General features: G+C 42.0%; 1 protein-coding gene across 10 annotated transcripts in view; it reads right to left on the bottom strand.

Moving 5' to 3' along the window:
• Positions 1-15205, bottom strand: part of CACNB2 (calcium voltage-gated channel auxiliary subunit beta 2) — a 565457-nt gene that overhangs the window by 153908 nt on the left and 396344 nt on the right. For 8 of the 10 annotated variants that reach the window (XM_021064820.1, XM_021064817.1, XM_021064823.1 and 5 more), the window contains one exon: positions 5398-5517. In XM_021064820.1, the coding sequence (XP_020920479.1) occupies positions 5398-5517 (120 nt within the window). Of the gene's footprint in view, positions 1-5397; positions 5518-5719; positions 6370-6396; positions 9417-15205 lie in introns of those variants that run through there. The other 2 variants (XM_021064821.1, XM_021064824.1) reach the window with 2 other exon arrangements.

Raw genomic sequence — 15205 nt, 5'->3', positions numbered from 1 at the left:
GGAACTCTACTCAATACCCTGTAATAACCTATATGGGAAAAGAACAGACATATGAATATGTGTAACTGATTTACTTTTCTGTACACCTGAAATTAATACAACTTTGTAAATCAACTAACTCCAACAAAATTTAAAAAAGCTTTACTGTCATAGTTAAAGCTTCCAGTTAGCTTTACAATGTGTTGCTCTTAATTACGAACCCAACATCAAGCCTCCGAAGAAAATCTCCAGATATAAAAATAAATCCAAATTAAAATGTTTCAAAAACACTGACAGAAGAGAAAACTTAAAACAATAACATCGTAAGATATTTGAGAAAATATTATAGCTGTGGAGTAAGAATAAGAAGCTATAAGAAGGGAAAGGAGAGGAAAGCTCTTGGGAATTAAAATTTTCAAAAATAAAAATTTCAATAGGTAGATTAAGAGAAAAGTGGGGAAAACTCAGCTAGTAGGACAAGAAGAGAGAACACTGAGGAAAAAAATGAGTAGAGAAGAAAACTCTAATGAGACATCGGACAAACTCGAGAACCAGGAAAAGGAAAGACAAAGGTATGATAAAAAAAAAAAATTAAACAGATAACTAGACAAATAACATATTTTCCAAAATTGAAGTGACTGGTCCTTCACAATGAATGTTCATATGGAAAGCTGTGCGTAATAAATAAGAAGACTCACACTAAGGCAAAAATTTACCAAAGGAAGAACAGTTCTCAAAATATTAGAGAATATTATACAGAAATCACAAAGACAGAATGACACTGGCAATCCTAACAGCAGTTCTGGATGCTTGAAGAATACAAAAAAAAAAAATGTTTAAAACTCTGCAAGAAAATGCTTTTCATACATGATTACTATACCCAGCCAAACTATTAATTAAACATGAAGCTAGAATAAAGGAATCTTCAAGTTGGCAAAATCAAATAAGGAACCTTCCTCTGGAAGCTTCCATGTTTTCTGGCTGCCAGGCCATTGCTCATATTCCTCATCAAGCCTTCCCTCTCCACTCCCCACCTTCTACTTTACAAGCAAAACTGCATCTGTCCATCCTGGAAGGCAGAGTTTTAAGCCATCACCACCTCCAAGAAAGATTTTCTGTGCTACCAGCAGGGGGCAGTCTGTTTCTCTGGAGACCTCTCTGCTCCCCTAAAATACTTCTCTACCTCTGATGAGCATGATTGAAGGCCACAACTTTTCCCTCTAAATAATAGAAGTTTCTGCAGCAAAAGATCTGCCTGTTTATTGTGGCTCTGGCCTTGCAGTGCCTCCCCTACTCACCAACAGTGACTAACACACTTCCTTTAATATAGGAGATCTTTACTGATAAGAGAACAATCACCTTAAAATGTGATGTTAATCCATTCTACTAAGAATACCTCACCGAGCCTGTTTCATCTCTGCTCCAAAGCCTTTCACCTCCACATTTCCCAACTCAAAGAGTCTCTGCATATAGAGCAGGAAGGATTATTTGGGGGGAGTAAAAGGGAAAAGAAAATGCTTTCAATTGAAAAAAAGATGACCTTATGACCCAGCAATGTCCAGGCAAAAATCTATACATGAATGGGCCTAACAACATTATTCACAACAGCTAAAAGATGGAAACAACCCAAAGGTCCACCAAGAGACAAAAGAAAAATAAAATGTGATATATACATATAATGGAATATTACTCAACAAGGAAAAGGAATGAATGCATGGATACAGGCTATAACATGGATGAACACTGAAAATATTACATAAGTGGAAGTAGCCAATCACAGCAGACCTCCTATTGCATGGTATCATTTATACGCAGGGACCAGAAGAGACAAATCCATACAGACAGAAAGTTGAATAGTGGTTGCCTAGGGCTGAGGGGGCTGGGTAGAATGGGACATGACTGCTAATTCAAAACATGGGATTTCCTTGGGGGACAATGAAAATGTTCTAAAGTTGATTGTAATGATGGATGCACTACTCTAAATATATATTTTTTCTTTTTTATGCCTGCACCTCTGGCATATGGAAGTTCCCAGGCTAGGGGTTGAGTTGGAGCTGCAGCTGCAGGCCTATGCCACAGCCATAGCAATAGCAATGCCAGATCCACGCTGCATCTGCAACCCATGCCACAGCTTGTGGCAATGCCGGATCCTTAACCCACTGAGTGAGGCGAGGGATCAAAAAATCCTCTGGGATCCTCACAGAGACAACATCAGTTTCTTAACTCACTGAGCCATGATGGGAACACCTAAATATTCTAAAAACCACTGAACTGTACACTTCAAATAAGTGAATGGTATCTCAACAAAGCCATTCTATTAAAAAAGGTCAACGTGTGAACACATTAAATTCCTCTATTATCTGTCTTTAAGGGCGGCATCAAAGAGCACTAGCTTAAACAGGGCAGGCTTTGCAAAGCACAGCCAAACTGAACAAGAGCAAATCGTGCATCCAGATTCAGAAAACATCAGGTTAAAAAACAAGGTCATGTCAGTTATTTGCCTCAGAATAAATCTATCATCTCTTCGCTGTAGAGTTTACTCGTTTAAGAGAAGCCATAATAAAGTGCTAAGTGACAAGTGCTGGGTTTTATGGCAAGCACAGTGTGCTGCTTATATAACCTTTTGTAGGTCACTGAATTTCCAAAGATATTTTCTCTCGTTTCCCTACTTGCCAATCACCTTATTTCACAGGCGTATTCTTAAGGCAGTTAATGGAGAATATATTTCATATTTACACAGTGCCAGGATCTGAGAGCACTGCTGAGGTTTATTCCAGGCATTTGCACACACTCAGGGCACGTGATCTGTAGCGGTGGCGAATTAAACATCTACTGACAAAGGCTATCTGTTTGAGGGCTGCGGTAATGGTTACAGAAGAAATGTAGGAGATGTTTGAGTCTTTCAGAATGGATGGGCAAAGTGTTTTGAACTATCTTAAAAACAATGATTTCCTATATTTTTGAATCTTTCAGGCTTTCTTTCTGAAATAGGTCCCACAAAGGCATGATGATATACTGGCAGAGGAAAACAGACTACAGTAGCCTAAAGAATGACCCATTGGAATGACCCATCTACAGTCCTTCTTTTGGTATTCCTTTTTCAAAGATAGCAGAATGAAGAAATCAGACCTACCAAATCCTGATTTTAACAAAAAGTAAGCTCCAATCCCACTGGTTTGTATCTTCTTTCAGCACTTACTCCGATTCTCACTCACCCTAGTGTAACTCATTTGAATACATCAAAGATGTAAGCGATTGATCTAATTTGAAAGAAGAAAAAGGGATGCAAAGCTATTTTCATTCAACACAGGATATAACTCTTCAATGATTTGGTCTTTGTTTTAAATCCTCTTCCTTTTCTTTCATCTCCTACTTTACCTGTAACTCTCACCTTTTTAGTCTGTATGACAAGTAGCAAGAATTATGGTTTGATTTAGAAGCAATATTATGATCCATGCTAAGTTGAAGGATATTTAAAAGTTCTATGCAGCTGTGGCACTGAACCCAGGACTTTCAGCCATGATTGACAAAAATGCACCACTCAGATAACTAAAGGCTTTGGGGTTTATGAGAAGCAAACCTACAAGACACGAGTGAACCTGAGAAAACTCTTTTAATTTTGGTATGTGAAAAATCACATGAATAATGTAGTGCAAACAAAACCCTCTTATTTCTGGAATACAAACTGTTATTGTTTTTTTCTTGACTTTTCTCTGCACCCTGGTGCAAAATACAGAATGTGGAATCCAGGCTCTAAATTGCAACATGGATGAGTTACACTGCAGAGTTGGGGCAATTAACTTCACTAGTCCTATTTTCGTTCTTTAATTTCAACTTCTTGATTTTTTTTTTTTTTTTTGGTAGTAAGAACATGTAATAAGGAAGTTACCCTTTTCACAATTTTTAAGCTCACAGGACAGGATGGTTAACTACAGGTACAGCACTGTACAAAAGCTCTCTAGTATGTGTTCACCTGATAACTGCAACTTTCTATCTGTGGAACAGCAGCTTCTCTCTTCCTTCTCATCCAGTCCTTGGCAACCTACTCTCCGCTTCGGTGAGTTTGACTACTTTAGATACCTGTATCAGTGGAATCATAAAGTGTCTGTCCTTATCTCACTTAGCGTCTGTTCACGTCTCCATTTGTCGCATCCTAATGTTTTAAATGGTTCCTATGGGTAGAGCAGGTTTGTTGACGGCAACTGGACCACACCTTGCTCTATCAGTTCCCTGCTCCCGCCCTTGATAAGCTGTCTTGCAGTCAAGACTGGGTCACACCTGGAGACGACCTCCCTGCCCACTGAGGGGAGAACATTGTTTCAATGTCCAGAAGTACAGCCTTTTTTTTTTTTTTTTTTTTAAGTCAAGGTCTCCTGGCAGCTCCTCTGCAAACCACGATGGCAGCTGGGCTAGAGGTCATGAATATTACATAAGGGCTGTCCATGCATTCAAACCACAATCTCCAAGCCACGATTCCCATAGCAACACACAGGGATTTTACTCATCTCAGAGATGAAGCAGCCAGCAGAAGTATTCTAGTTACCCTTGATTTTATTTTTTAGCAAGATCAACACAGCGCTTACTCCTTTTTTCAAAGCGGTCATTTTTTTTTTTTTTTCACAAGAAAACCCATGGCCATGCTAAAGTATGTTCATTTAAAAGTCACCGAGTTGCACACAAACCAAGGCACTGTGAGCATGAACAACGCTTTAGAAACAGCTGCTATGTGAATGACTTCGTGGAAAAAAGAATGCAGATCCTTACAATCAGTACAGCTAAATTCTGTATTTGTATGTTTTCTATCTGATTTCCAGCCTTCCTTCCACATACGTGCATCTTATATTACGAGACCGAGAAGAAAGTCCTCCTAGGAGAGGAAGATTTTTCACTAAGAAAATCCTTTCTTCTTTTATTTTTCAAAAGCATAACACAACCCATTTTTTTTTTTTAAATAGAAGAGAAATATCATTATAGAACACCTACAGAGTAAAACTGGGGGGAAAGATTGTTCAACAAGCCTACGAAAATAAACATGAGCTCAAAGAAAGTTTGTTCTTCTAAACAGAGAAATGGTTTCCTTCAAAAAAAGGAAGTAAAATCATTTTGGTAGTAGAAGCAGCATTCTCCTCTTTGGACACCCAGGGATCCTTTGCATGTGTCTAAATAAACCATCCACCCAGGGACACAAGTTTCTTGGATTATGAAACAACGTAAAAGGCAAGATCACTCTTATACATCACACTGCCTTTTTCTACCGGGGGAAGAAAATCCACTCCATTGTTGGTATCTCTTTACAGCCAGACAATCAACTACGGGAAGAGACCCAAGGTAGACTTCAGGAGGGACTTCCGCAGGTGGTCCATCACGGACCCAGCACACCTGGCAATGAGCCCGGTGTGGCAGAAGGCAGGGTTTTACCTTTGCTTTTTCCAACTGGGCCTGGGCCTGTCGCTCTGCTTCTCTACGCACTGCCTCCCGATCTTCTTCCAAAGAAACATCTGAATCAGATGGACGGCTGGTGTAGGAGTCTGCCGAACCCTGCAGAGGAAGAATGGACATTTTAAAAGCGATTCCATTTCTGATGTTTGCCCTGGCAAAGTCTCACCAACGGGGGGGTGGTGAGGTGGGGGGAGCCTTAGCTTCCTGGGTTGGGCTCTCCATTCCTGAAAAGAAGGAGAAAATAATCCAGTGCGAGGCTGACCAGCTGCCCAAACCGAGCTCTGCTTTTGCGCCCACTCACCAGGAGAGCTGTGCCTTCGGGAGGACCATTCCTTCCCAAATCTTAGGTTCTAGTTAGGAGCCTTTCTAGAAGCCAGAACAAGTTCTTCTTCTTCTTCTTTTTTTTTTTTTTTTTTTTTTTTTTTTAATCATTCAACCAGCTCCGTGGTGCAGTGCAGTGCAGGGCAGAGACGGGTTTCAAGGATAGCTTCAAGATCAGGCTACACCATACAGTGAGAATTTACAATTAGAAAGAAGCCAGGCTCATCATACACGGTAAGGGCGAGTGGAACGACTTATAAACTTGAACTCTTTGAATGTCACTGTCACAGATGACTCCCACTTTCCTCCGAAGCATCCTTGTCGCACCTGGGTATTCACCTGATACCTTCTCTGACAAAACTGTAAGAAGCTATAAGAAGCAGGGAGCTTCCCTCAACCTGTAAGCAACCGCATTCCATTCCTTTAAATAGATACCTCCTTAACGCTGTCTCCTGCCAACACCTGCCCGGGAGGGTGCCCATGGCCATAAATCACAGTGGAGGAAAAGGAGCTCAGGTTAGAGGATGCTCCCCCGCGCCCTCTCCAGCCATCAGGATCCTATTACTAATCACACAAGCCCCAGACAGCCCTGACTGCACCAGCGGCAGGGACGGCGACCAAATACCGTCTCCCCTCCACCAAAGCCCGGGAGCTTACACAGATATCCGAATTCTTCAGCCTTCCTCCCTTGGCGCGTTTCAGAAGCCTGATCCAGGTGGCCTTCATTAGCCAGACAGCGCCTTTCTCGTCCGCAGCTGCAGCCCCGGGCACCGATCCTCAGTGCGCGCTGAGCCCTGCGGAACCCCTTCTCGGTTCCCATCCATGCTCTGGGCAAAACCCCCCTCTTCTCCGGCCCTTTCTGCCTCCGGGGCTTTCACTTCCTACCCCGGAGGACTCCGATCCAAGGAGATGCTGATTTTCTCATGCCAGTGGGGAGGGGAAACACACACTCGATTGCTTTCAAAAGAAGGAACACTTCAAGTGCATTGAAAGACCGGCATCAACTCGTCCTAAACTTAATGCATCTTATTATTACCCGATTCGCATCCCTGCTCTTGGATAGTTAAAAGAAATCAGCTGTCAGAGAACCTTTGGAAAAAAAAAAAAAACAAAACCACCTAGTGCAAAACGTATGCAGTGACATTTGCAAGTGCAAAGTTCAAGCCTTATCTTCAGAGATCTGGAGGGGGAGGGCGGAGGACGCGCGCACCGCACTGGGCATGCTCCACATGTAGCCTTTTTACGCAGATGCTCACATCACACTGTGAGTCTATGTCAAATTGCCATTTTGCATCCGAAGTGTAAACAGCTGGAGAGGGCTTTTGGGTTCTATAGTAACAGGCACATGAGATGTTTCGTGTGCTTCTGTTTCAGATGAAACATTCTCTCAAAGATGAAACGCCTGTCTCCCTCTCTCTTTTTCATTTCACAAATCTTTTCCTTACCCTGCTGCAGAAGGTACATCCCATACCACAGGGAGATTCATAGATAATAAATATTGTTGGCCACCCAAAATCAAATCAGGCTCATCAACCCTAACACCAAAGTGCTCTTAAGGGCTTGAGACTTCCTAAACTAAACGCAGGAGAGACTGGCCCATTTAATTGGGACGTGAAAGTAATCACAGCCCTAAGCAGTGAGTTTAACGGAGCTCAAAAATGACTCTGAACTGCTTCTCCAACTGAGAAACTACTCTTCCAAATAAAGTCACAAAAATAAGTAACAATGTGAATTGTTATCGTTGTAATTATAGAGACATGGCAAAGCTTGGTTGACTGACAGCACAATTTAGTCCAAACTCTTTTTATAAATAAAGTGATTGAAGCTTGGGAAGAAAAGATACTTTTTAATTTCCTATACTAAGAGAATTAGGTTTTTAATAAGTTCATGAAGAAATACACCCTTCCAGGTTTCTTAAACATTAAATTCTATCACTGCATTCCAAACTACATCTTTGAGTGTGTGTGGGGGGGGGAGGGGTTATTGTGTGAAATCTCATGCAAATGAAAGGCATTCTTAAGAAAATCTTCCTTACTTTTCTGCCCTGCTCTTCCTCCCCTCCCCTCCCTTCCTCTTTTCCTCTCCTCTTCCTCATGCCTTTCATTTCTGGGCTAAGAAATCTTCATGACATAAAGGCTAGGAAATACAGGAGAATAGAGCACATGTACCCTAACTGGGGTATCATAACATAAATTAATACATAGATGACTTGCATTGTTATGAACTGAATGGAAAATGCATGGGGCATAAAAAATGCATTTTGATTTTGTTGTTGTTGATCCAGCAAAATTCACAAAGGAGAGAAGAGTTTTTCTACACCAATACATATGCTAGGGAATTCCTAATCTTCCTAGAGGCTTTCCTATAGCAGGAACAGCACTGTAGAAAATTTACCAGAAAGCACAACTGTATCCCGAAAAGAACGTCAGGTCCCTGATTGTCACAAGTGTTGGTATTTTAAACTCAATCACGCTGCCACAGGGTCAAGTCAAGCCTCAGGGAAGACACCGAGTTTCTGTTCTTAAAAAGCTGGAATGAGAAGAGCATAACACAGGCACACAATTGTGTGCAATCTTGTTCCCTTCTGAACGAACTAAGATTGGAAATGTCCTTTGCTAAGAATTAGATGTAGCTTTTAATTACACAGAAATTTTGAGACCCGTTTCCAGGTTTAAATAATTAAGCAGTTTAAAAAAAAAAAAAAAAAAAACCGCCACCTTGAGTTTGGGCAATGGTCTTGAATATTTGCAACAATACGTTAACCTTTGACTATTTTACAGTCTGAGCTGTGACTATGAACTGTGGAGCTTACAGGAGCCACAGGACTTTCATTCTGGGGAATCTGTGAAATACACACTCTCAAAGTAAATTTCATTATAGAAGATACATCCATTGTAGACAGAGAAACACAAATAACCTTCACCTTCAATTCTCCCACCGGAAGATGGTTACTATTAAATAGTAGCATGGTTTAGCCTCCAGAGTTCTCGCATTTTTCAAAGTCACCTTCCACCAAGCACCTTGCAATTCAACTCCTTCCTTCCAGGAGTGTGAATTTATGTGGTTAGAAAATGACATATCTAATTCACTGTTTGCCTTTGGTACCATATGGACTTTCTGGGTCATTCTGCCTCAAGCAGTCTTCAGCCAGGAAGGGCTGGCAGTCATTTCCATGAGTCCAGAAACCTACCCTTGATCTCTCGGGTTCCTTCAATACGATTAGCTGAACTTCTATAATATTTGTCCTGGCAGGTACATTCCTTGTCTCCCTCTTAATATGCTTATTCCCCATCATTTAGCTCCAAAATGCAAATTGCACCTGATGTCTAGCTCAGGTGGGATCATGTTCCTCTATCCTCAGAACTCTCACTTCAAATGCGTATTCTTTGCTTATAGGAAACTTTAGTTCACTGAATTAATCTATGTTTCCGTTCTTCAGTTTCTGGTGTTTTCCAATTGATGTTAATTATTTACACACAAAGCATCGCCCTCTCCCTTTAACTTTTTTTTTTTTTTTTTTTTTGCATTTAAAAAGTTCTCTTTTTTCATGCTGCACTGTACTGTTTCAATCATGTCTGTTTCCAGGATCTTTTTTGTTCCCCCACACCTGTGGCATGAGGAAGTTCCTGGGCCAAGGATCAAATCTGCACTGCTGTGGTGACCTACACCACAGGTGCAACAACACTGGATCCTTAACACGCTGAGCCACAAGGGAACTCTCCCCCCCCGCCCCCGCAGCCCACAGCAACGCCAGATCCTCAACCCACTGAGCAAGGCCAGGGATTGAACCTGCAACCTCACGGTTGCTAGTCAGATTCGTTAACCACTTAGCCACGAAGGGGAACTCCTTGTACTTGTTCTTTTAAAGGCAAAGAGGTAAGAGTCATAAGCCTATTGAGACCTAGCATCTTGGATCCCAAATGAGTCATCTCTTTCTGTAGGAAAACTACATGAAGCCCAAAGCAACGCTCTTGGGCCAGATCAATTTCTCATAGTCCCCAAGGTTACCCTGATTCGAGACAAAGCTGTGTCCCATCCAAAACACTCAAGACTTCAAATGTCTAGGATTCATGCCTAGGACTCCTCATATATATATAAGACTATGCTAAGTCAAGGGCACGCCGGACTTCAGTTGTTTCCTAATGACCTTCCATGGGATAGACAGGCACTCCCCTGCCAAAATGGTGAGGCCCATACTTTTGGGAAAAAAGGAAAACAGGATAGACTTCTGAGGCCAAGGACTGGGAGGAAAGAGTTCTTCTTGGGTCATCTGCTAGTTTTGGCTGGGGGAGATGATTCTTCTATTTCTCATGCTGTTATCTCTTTCCACAGTTTAGCAAAATTAACTTTGTTCCTGTGAAGACATCTGGATTTGTCTAAGAAAACGAATTGCCTGGAGTTCCCATCGTGGCTCAGTGGTTAACAAATCCGACTGGGAACCATGAGGCTTCAGGTTCGATACCTGGCCTCGCTCAGTGGGTTAAGGATCTAGCATTGCCGTCAGCTGTGGTGTAGGTTGCAGATGCGGCTTGGATCCTGAGTTGCTATAGCTCTGGCGTGGGCCGGTGGCTATGGCTCCAATTAGACCCCTAGCCTGGCAACCTCCATATGCTGTGGGTGCAGCCCTGAAAAAACAAAAAAACAAACAAAAAAAAAAAAAGGAAAGAAAATGAATTGCTGACCTCTGCTTTGTTGGTTTCTTTAGACACAGAACCATAAACTGTCTACTGATAACGAGAATTCCTGACTCACAAAGTTCAAAAATGAGAGAGGTTACTGAGATGAAGCCTATTCTCTTCCTTCCTTTCTTTCTCTCTTTGCCTCTTTTTCTTTCTTTCCCCTTCCCTTCCCTCCGCTCCCCTCCCTCCCTTCTTTCCTTTCTCTTTCTTTCTTTCATTCTCTCTCTTTTTTGACCGCCCTTTGGCCTATGGAGTTCCTGGGCCAGGGATCAGATCCGAGCCTCAGATGCGGCCACACCAGATCCTTAACCCATTGTGTCGGGGTCAGGGATGGAAACTACATTCCAGGGTTCCCAAGCTGCCACTGATCCCATTGTGCCAGAGTGGGACTCCCCACTTTCACTAATACTGTCTGTTTTGGTTTGCAAATGTCACTGCGTCACTATTCAAACCCGTGTAATCAGGAAAATCTCACAGGTGACCGTGACCACCACTTAGCTAAGCTGGAAAATTTACCTGCGGTGACGGTAAGAAATCTACTCAAGTTCATCCCTGGTCTGATGAAATAAAAGCAATAACATTAGCTTCATTTTTCTCAAAGGTAGAGGAAAACTGATAAACTTTGTGTAACTAACAGAAATACTGATAAAGAGATTAAATTTTGGCAGGAAAAAAATCCCAAAGCAAATCCAAACACCATGTGCATTTACTGAGAACTGATGACTTTAGAACCTTAAGTGCTAACGCTGTAAGTTAAATGTGGGGAATATGGCATTGTTTCTATCATGGAGCTTAATAGTCTAGTGAAGAAGACCAATTAAAATAATTATCAGAGGACTTCCTGTTGTGGCTTAGTGGGTCAGGGACCCGACACAGTGTCTGTGAGGATGCAGGTTCAATCCCCGGCCTCACTCAGTGGGTTAAGGATTCGGCATGGCTACAAGCGCTGCAGCATAGGTTGCAGATGTGGCTCAGATCCGGTGTGGCTGTGGCTGTGGTGTAGGTCACAGCGACAGCTCCAATTTGAACCGTAGCCTAGGATCTTCCACATACTACAGGTGTGGCCATAAAAAAGAAAAGCTATCAGAAAAATAAGTGAGAAAGCAGTGAACAGGCTGAGATGTGGGATGATGGGAAAATGCTACTTTAATGGGGAAGTAAAATGACAAACTGAGATGATTTATTTTTTAAACTTTTATTTATTTATTTATGTCTTTTTGGGCCACATCAGTGGCATATGGAGGTTCCCAGGCTAGGGGTCAAAATGTAGCTGTAGCCGCTGGCCCACACCAGAGCCACAGCAACGCAGGATCTGAGCCGCGTCTGCAACCTACACCATAGCTCATGGCAACGCCAAATCCTTAACCCACTGAGTGAGGCTAAGGATCAAACCCGCATCCTCATGGATGCTACTCGGGCTCATTAACTAATGAGTCATGACAGGAACTCCCTGAGATGATATTTAAGCTGAAATATCCCAACAGATAAAGAAACAACAAGTGAGCCTCGGGATGCTCTGAGAAAAGAGATGATGGAAGAAGGAACAGCATATGCTAAAGCCCTGAGGACAAGGGATGTTCAGCAGTTTGAAGAAGGGGACAGAGATCAGTGAGGCTAAGGTGCTACTTTTGCAAGGGTATCTATTTAAGCCTTCTCTCCTTTCTCCTCTTTTTCACTCTCCAGGCAAATACACACTCAAGCACACCTGCAAGATGTATGCTGGGGGTCCTTTTCACTTATGGAGCATCACCCTGTCAACTGGAGAAAAAAAAAAAAAAGTACAACCTAAAATTTGAATTATGTTTTCTTAGACGGACAAAACTGAGGACTTAAGCCTTGGACCCAGCATCTCAGGTAACTCTCAGAGACGGCTCCAGAGAGGCAAGGTGGGGAGCCAGGATATATAGGAGTTTTTGCAAGAAAGATGAGGTAGTTAGAACATGAACAGATTACCCTTATTTAAAGAAAACCAGCTATCTCAAGTTAAGCAATTTAGCGCTTTTCTATGTACAGGAAGATGCAAGAGTCTGGGTGCACTGAAATCACTTCTATGATGTGCACCTCAGCTGTCTGGGGCCAGTAACCTGTGCTTGCTTGTCTTGTGTCTTCTCAGGGTGCACCATTGCAGGAGACTGCTAGATAGCGGGCATCCTGTTTCTGTCCTGGTTCCCTCAGGGAACTCTGTCTGGGCTGTAATTGGATGGCTTGAGGGCTGCAGCATCCTTTGTTTAGAAATATGGCAAGGCAACATTTTAAAATTCACAACCTTACAGAAAAACTCCTTACACATATTCAATTTTCTTAATTAGAAGTGGCATTTAAGTTGTCAGTTAATTCCACGTTATTGGGAAAATTGTGTCTTCTGAGGTTTAAACAGAGTTCTCTAATTTTCTTCCTTCTGAATCCAGGACTAACTCCTAAAGGCTAAAGTCAGTGTGTGTGTGTGTGTATATATATATATATATTTTTTTTTCTTTTGTCCTTTTTAGGGCCACACCTGTGGCATATGGAGATTCCCAGGCTAGGGGTCTAATCAGAGCTGTTGCTGCCTGCCTACGCCAAAGCCACAGCAACACCGGATCTGAGCCACATCTGCAACCTACACCACAGCTCACGGCAACGCCAGATCCTTAACCCACTGAGCAAGGGGTCAAACCTGCAACCTCATGGTTCCTAGTCGGATTCGTTTCTGCTATGCCATGATGGGAACTCCAAAAGTCAGTATATTTTTGAGACTGTTCTGTATTATGTTACTAGTTCGAGGATTCAATTAATTAAGGTTAGACTATGTAAATGAGTGATAATAATAATTGCTAGTTTTTAATGAATGCTTATACTGTGTTAAGCACTGTGCTGATCCACCAGTGTTGTATAATTTAATCATTAATTTTCTCCATGTTCACTAATGAAAAAACCGAGGCCTGGAGGTTAAGTTCCCTGAGCGAGCGAGGTTGCAAAGCTAAAAATCCGTAGGAATCAACCTTTAGCAATCTGAAATTAAGTTCCATGCATGCATCAATCCATAAAAATAAAAACCAGAAAGTATCCCTACATGCAACTGATGTTTCTAGTCATTGAAAACATATTTTTTCTCTTTTAAAAAAATTTTAAAATTGAAGTATAGTTGATTACAATGTTGTGTTAGTTTCAGGTTATAGCAAAGTGATTCAGTTACACATCTACATACATACATACATATGTGTATGTATGTACATAGTTACACATATATGTATAAATATATACACATATATATATTCTTTTTTAGATTCTTTTCCATTATAGCTTATAAGATACTGAATATAGTTCCCTGTGCTAGAGGAAGGATCTTTTTCTGTCTATACATATACAATTAAATTCTTTCTTTTCTTCTCAAGCCTTCAGCATGCAGACGTTCCCAGGGCAGGGACTGAACCCGAGCCACAGCACTGACTGGAGCCACAGCTGTGAAAACGCTGGATCCTTAACCACTAGGCCACCAGGGAACTCCCTCCATTTCTAAAGGTCACAATGTGTCAGGATGATGTCCAAGTTCTTAGCTCCATCTGTGCGGAACTTGGCACCCTCCCCCTCTCTGCTCTCTCCCCCCCCACCCCCCACATATACATCTTCACAGATTCTCAGATTTGATCTTCCTCAAAGGCACAAGGAAGGTGCAAGGAAACAGAGAGTTTCTCATTCATCAGTGTAAGGCAGTATTGTGCAAAGGACTTGGAGAGTGGCTTGCTATGGTGAAATTTTCCTCGCCTCAGGGTATCTCAAAATTGTAACACCTTCTCATGACTCATCCATGGTGCAAAGTAGATAAGACCAATGGGAAAACAGTGGAAATCAAGAAACTAGCTATTTAAGCTTTCCTTTCTTCTCTGAAAATGAACAGAACTTTGGCAAGGCAGCCCTCCGTAGCCTCTTGGGTGGCTCATCTTGCCTGAAACTGGCTGGAATTTGAACGTCTTCTGAGTAATCTTTCTGCTTGTAAGAACGGTTGCTAATTTTCAGTACCCAAACCAAAGTTATTAAAAAGTAGTAACGAGGAGTTCCTGCTGTGGCTCAAAGGTAAAAAATCTGACCAGCATCCAGGAGGAGGTGTGCTCGATCCCTGGCCTTGCTCAGTGGGTTAAGGATCCAGTGTTGCCTCGAGTTGCGGTGTAGGTCACAGATGTGGCTCAGATCCCAAGTTGCTGTGGCTGGGGCTGTGTCTATGGCTGGGGCTGGGGCTGTGACTGTGGCTGGCACCTGCAGCTCCGATTCCACCCCTGGCCTGGGAACTTCATATGCTGCAAATGCGGCCCTAAAAAGTGGGAAGAAAAAAAAAAAAAAGAAAGAAAAAAGGAAGCATTTTGAAAAAGTTAAAATCAGATGGGAGGAGCTCCTGCTGTGGCACAACAGGTTGGGTGGTATCTCTGGAGTGCTGCTGGGATGCAGGTTCAATCCCCGGCCCTGCACAGTGAGTTAAGGATCTAGTGTTACCCCAGCTGTGGTATATGTAGGTTACAACTTCAGCTTGGATCTGATCCCTAGCCACTTCCTGGCCATATGCCTCAGAGTGGCCAAAAAGAAAAAGAAGAGAGAAAGAAAGAAAGAAAGAAAGAAAGAAAGAAAGAAAGAAAGAAAGAAAGAAAGAAAATATGGGAAATTTAATAGTTTTGGAATTAAATAGTTTTTGGGAATTTTGAGTTTTGGATTTTGGGGATAGGATAAATTATCCCTTTATAATTACAACTCTATGTGTGTGTATTTAGGGAGGGTTTTTAGTCTTCTAATATATATTTACTAACGGTGATAGATGA

The sequence above is a fragment of the Sus scrofa genome, chromosome 10, assembly GCF_000003025.6.
Source record: "Sus scrofa isolate TJ Tabasco breed Duroc chromosome 10, Sscrofa11.1, whole genome shotgun sequence".
NCBI lineage: Eukaryota > Metazoa > Chordata > Mammalia > Artiodactyla > Suidae > Sus > Sus scrofa.
Note: the sequence above shows the minus strand (reverse complement) of the source record. Positions and strands in the feature narration are given on the sequence as shown.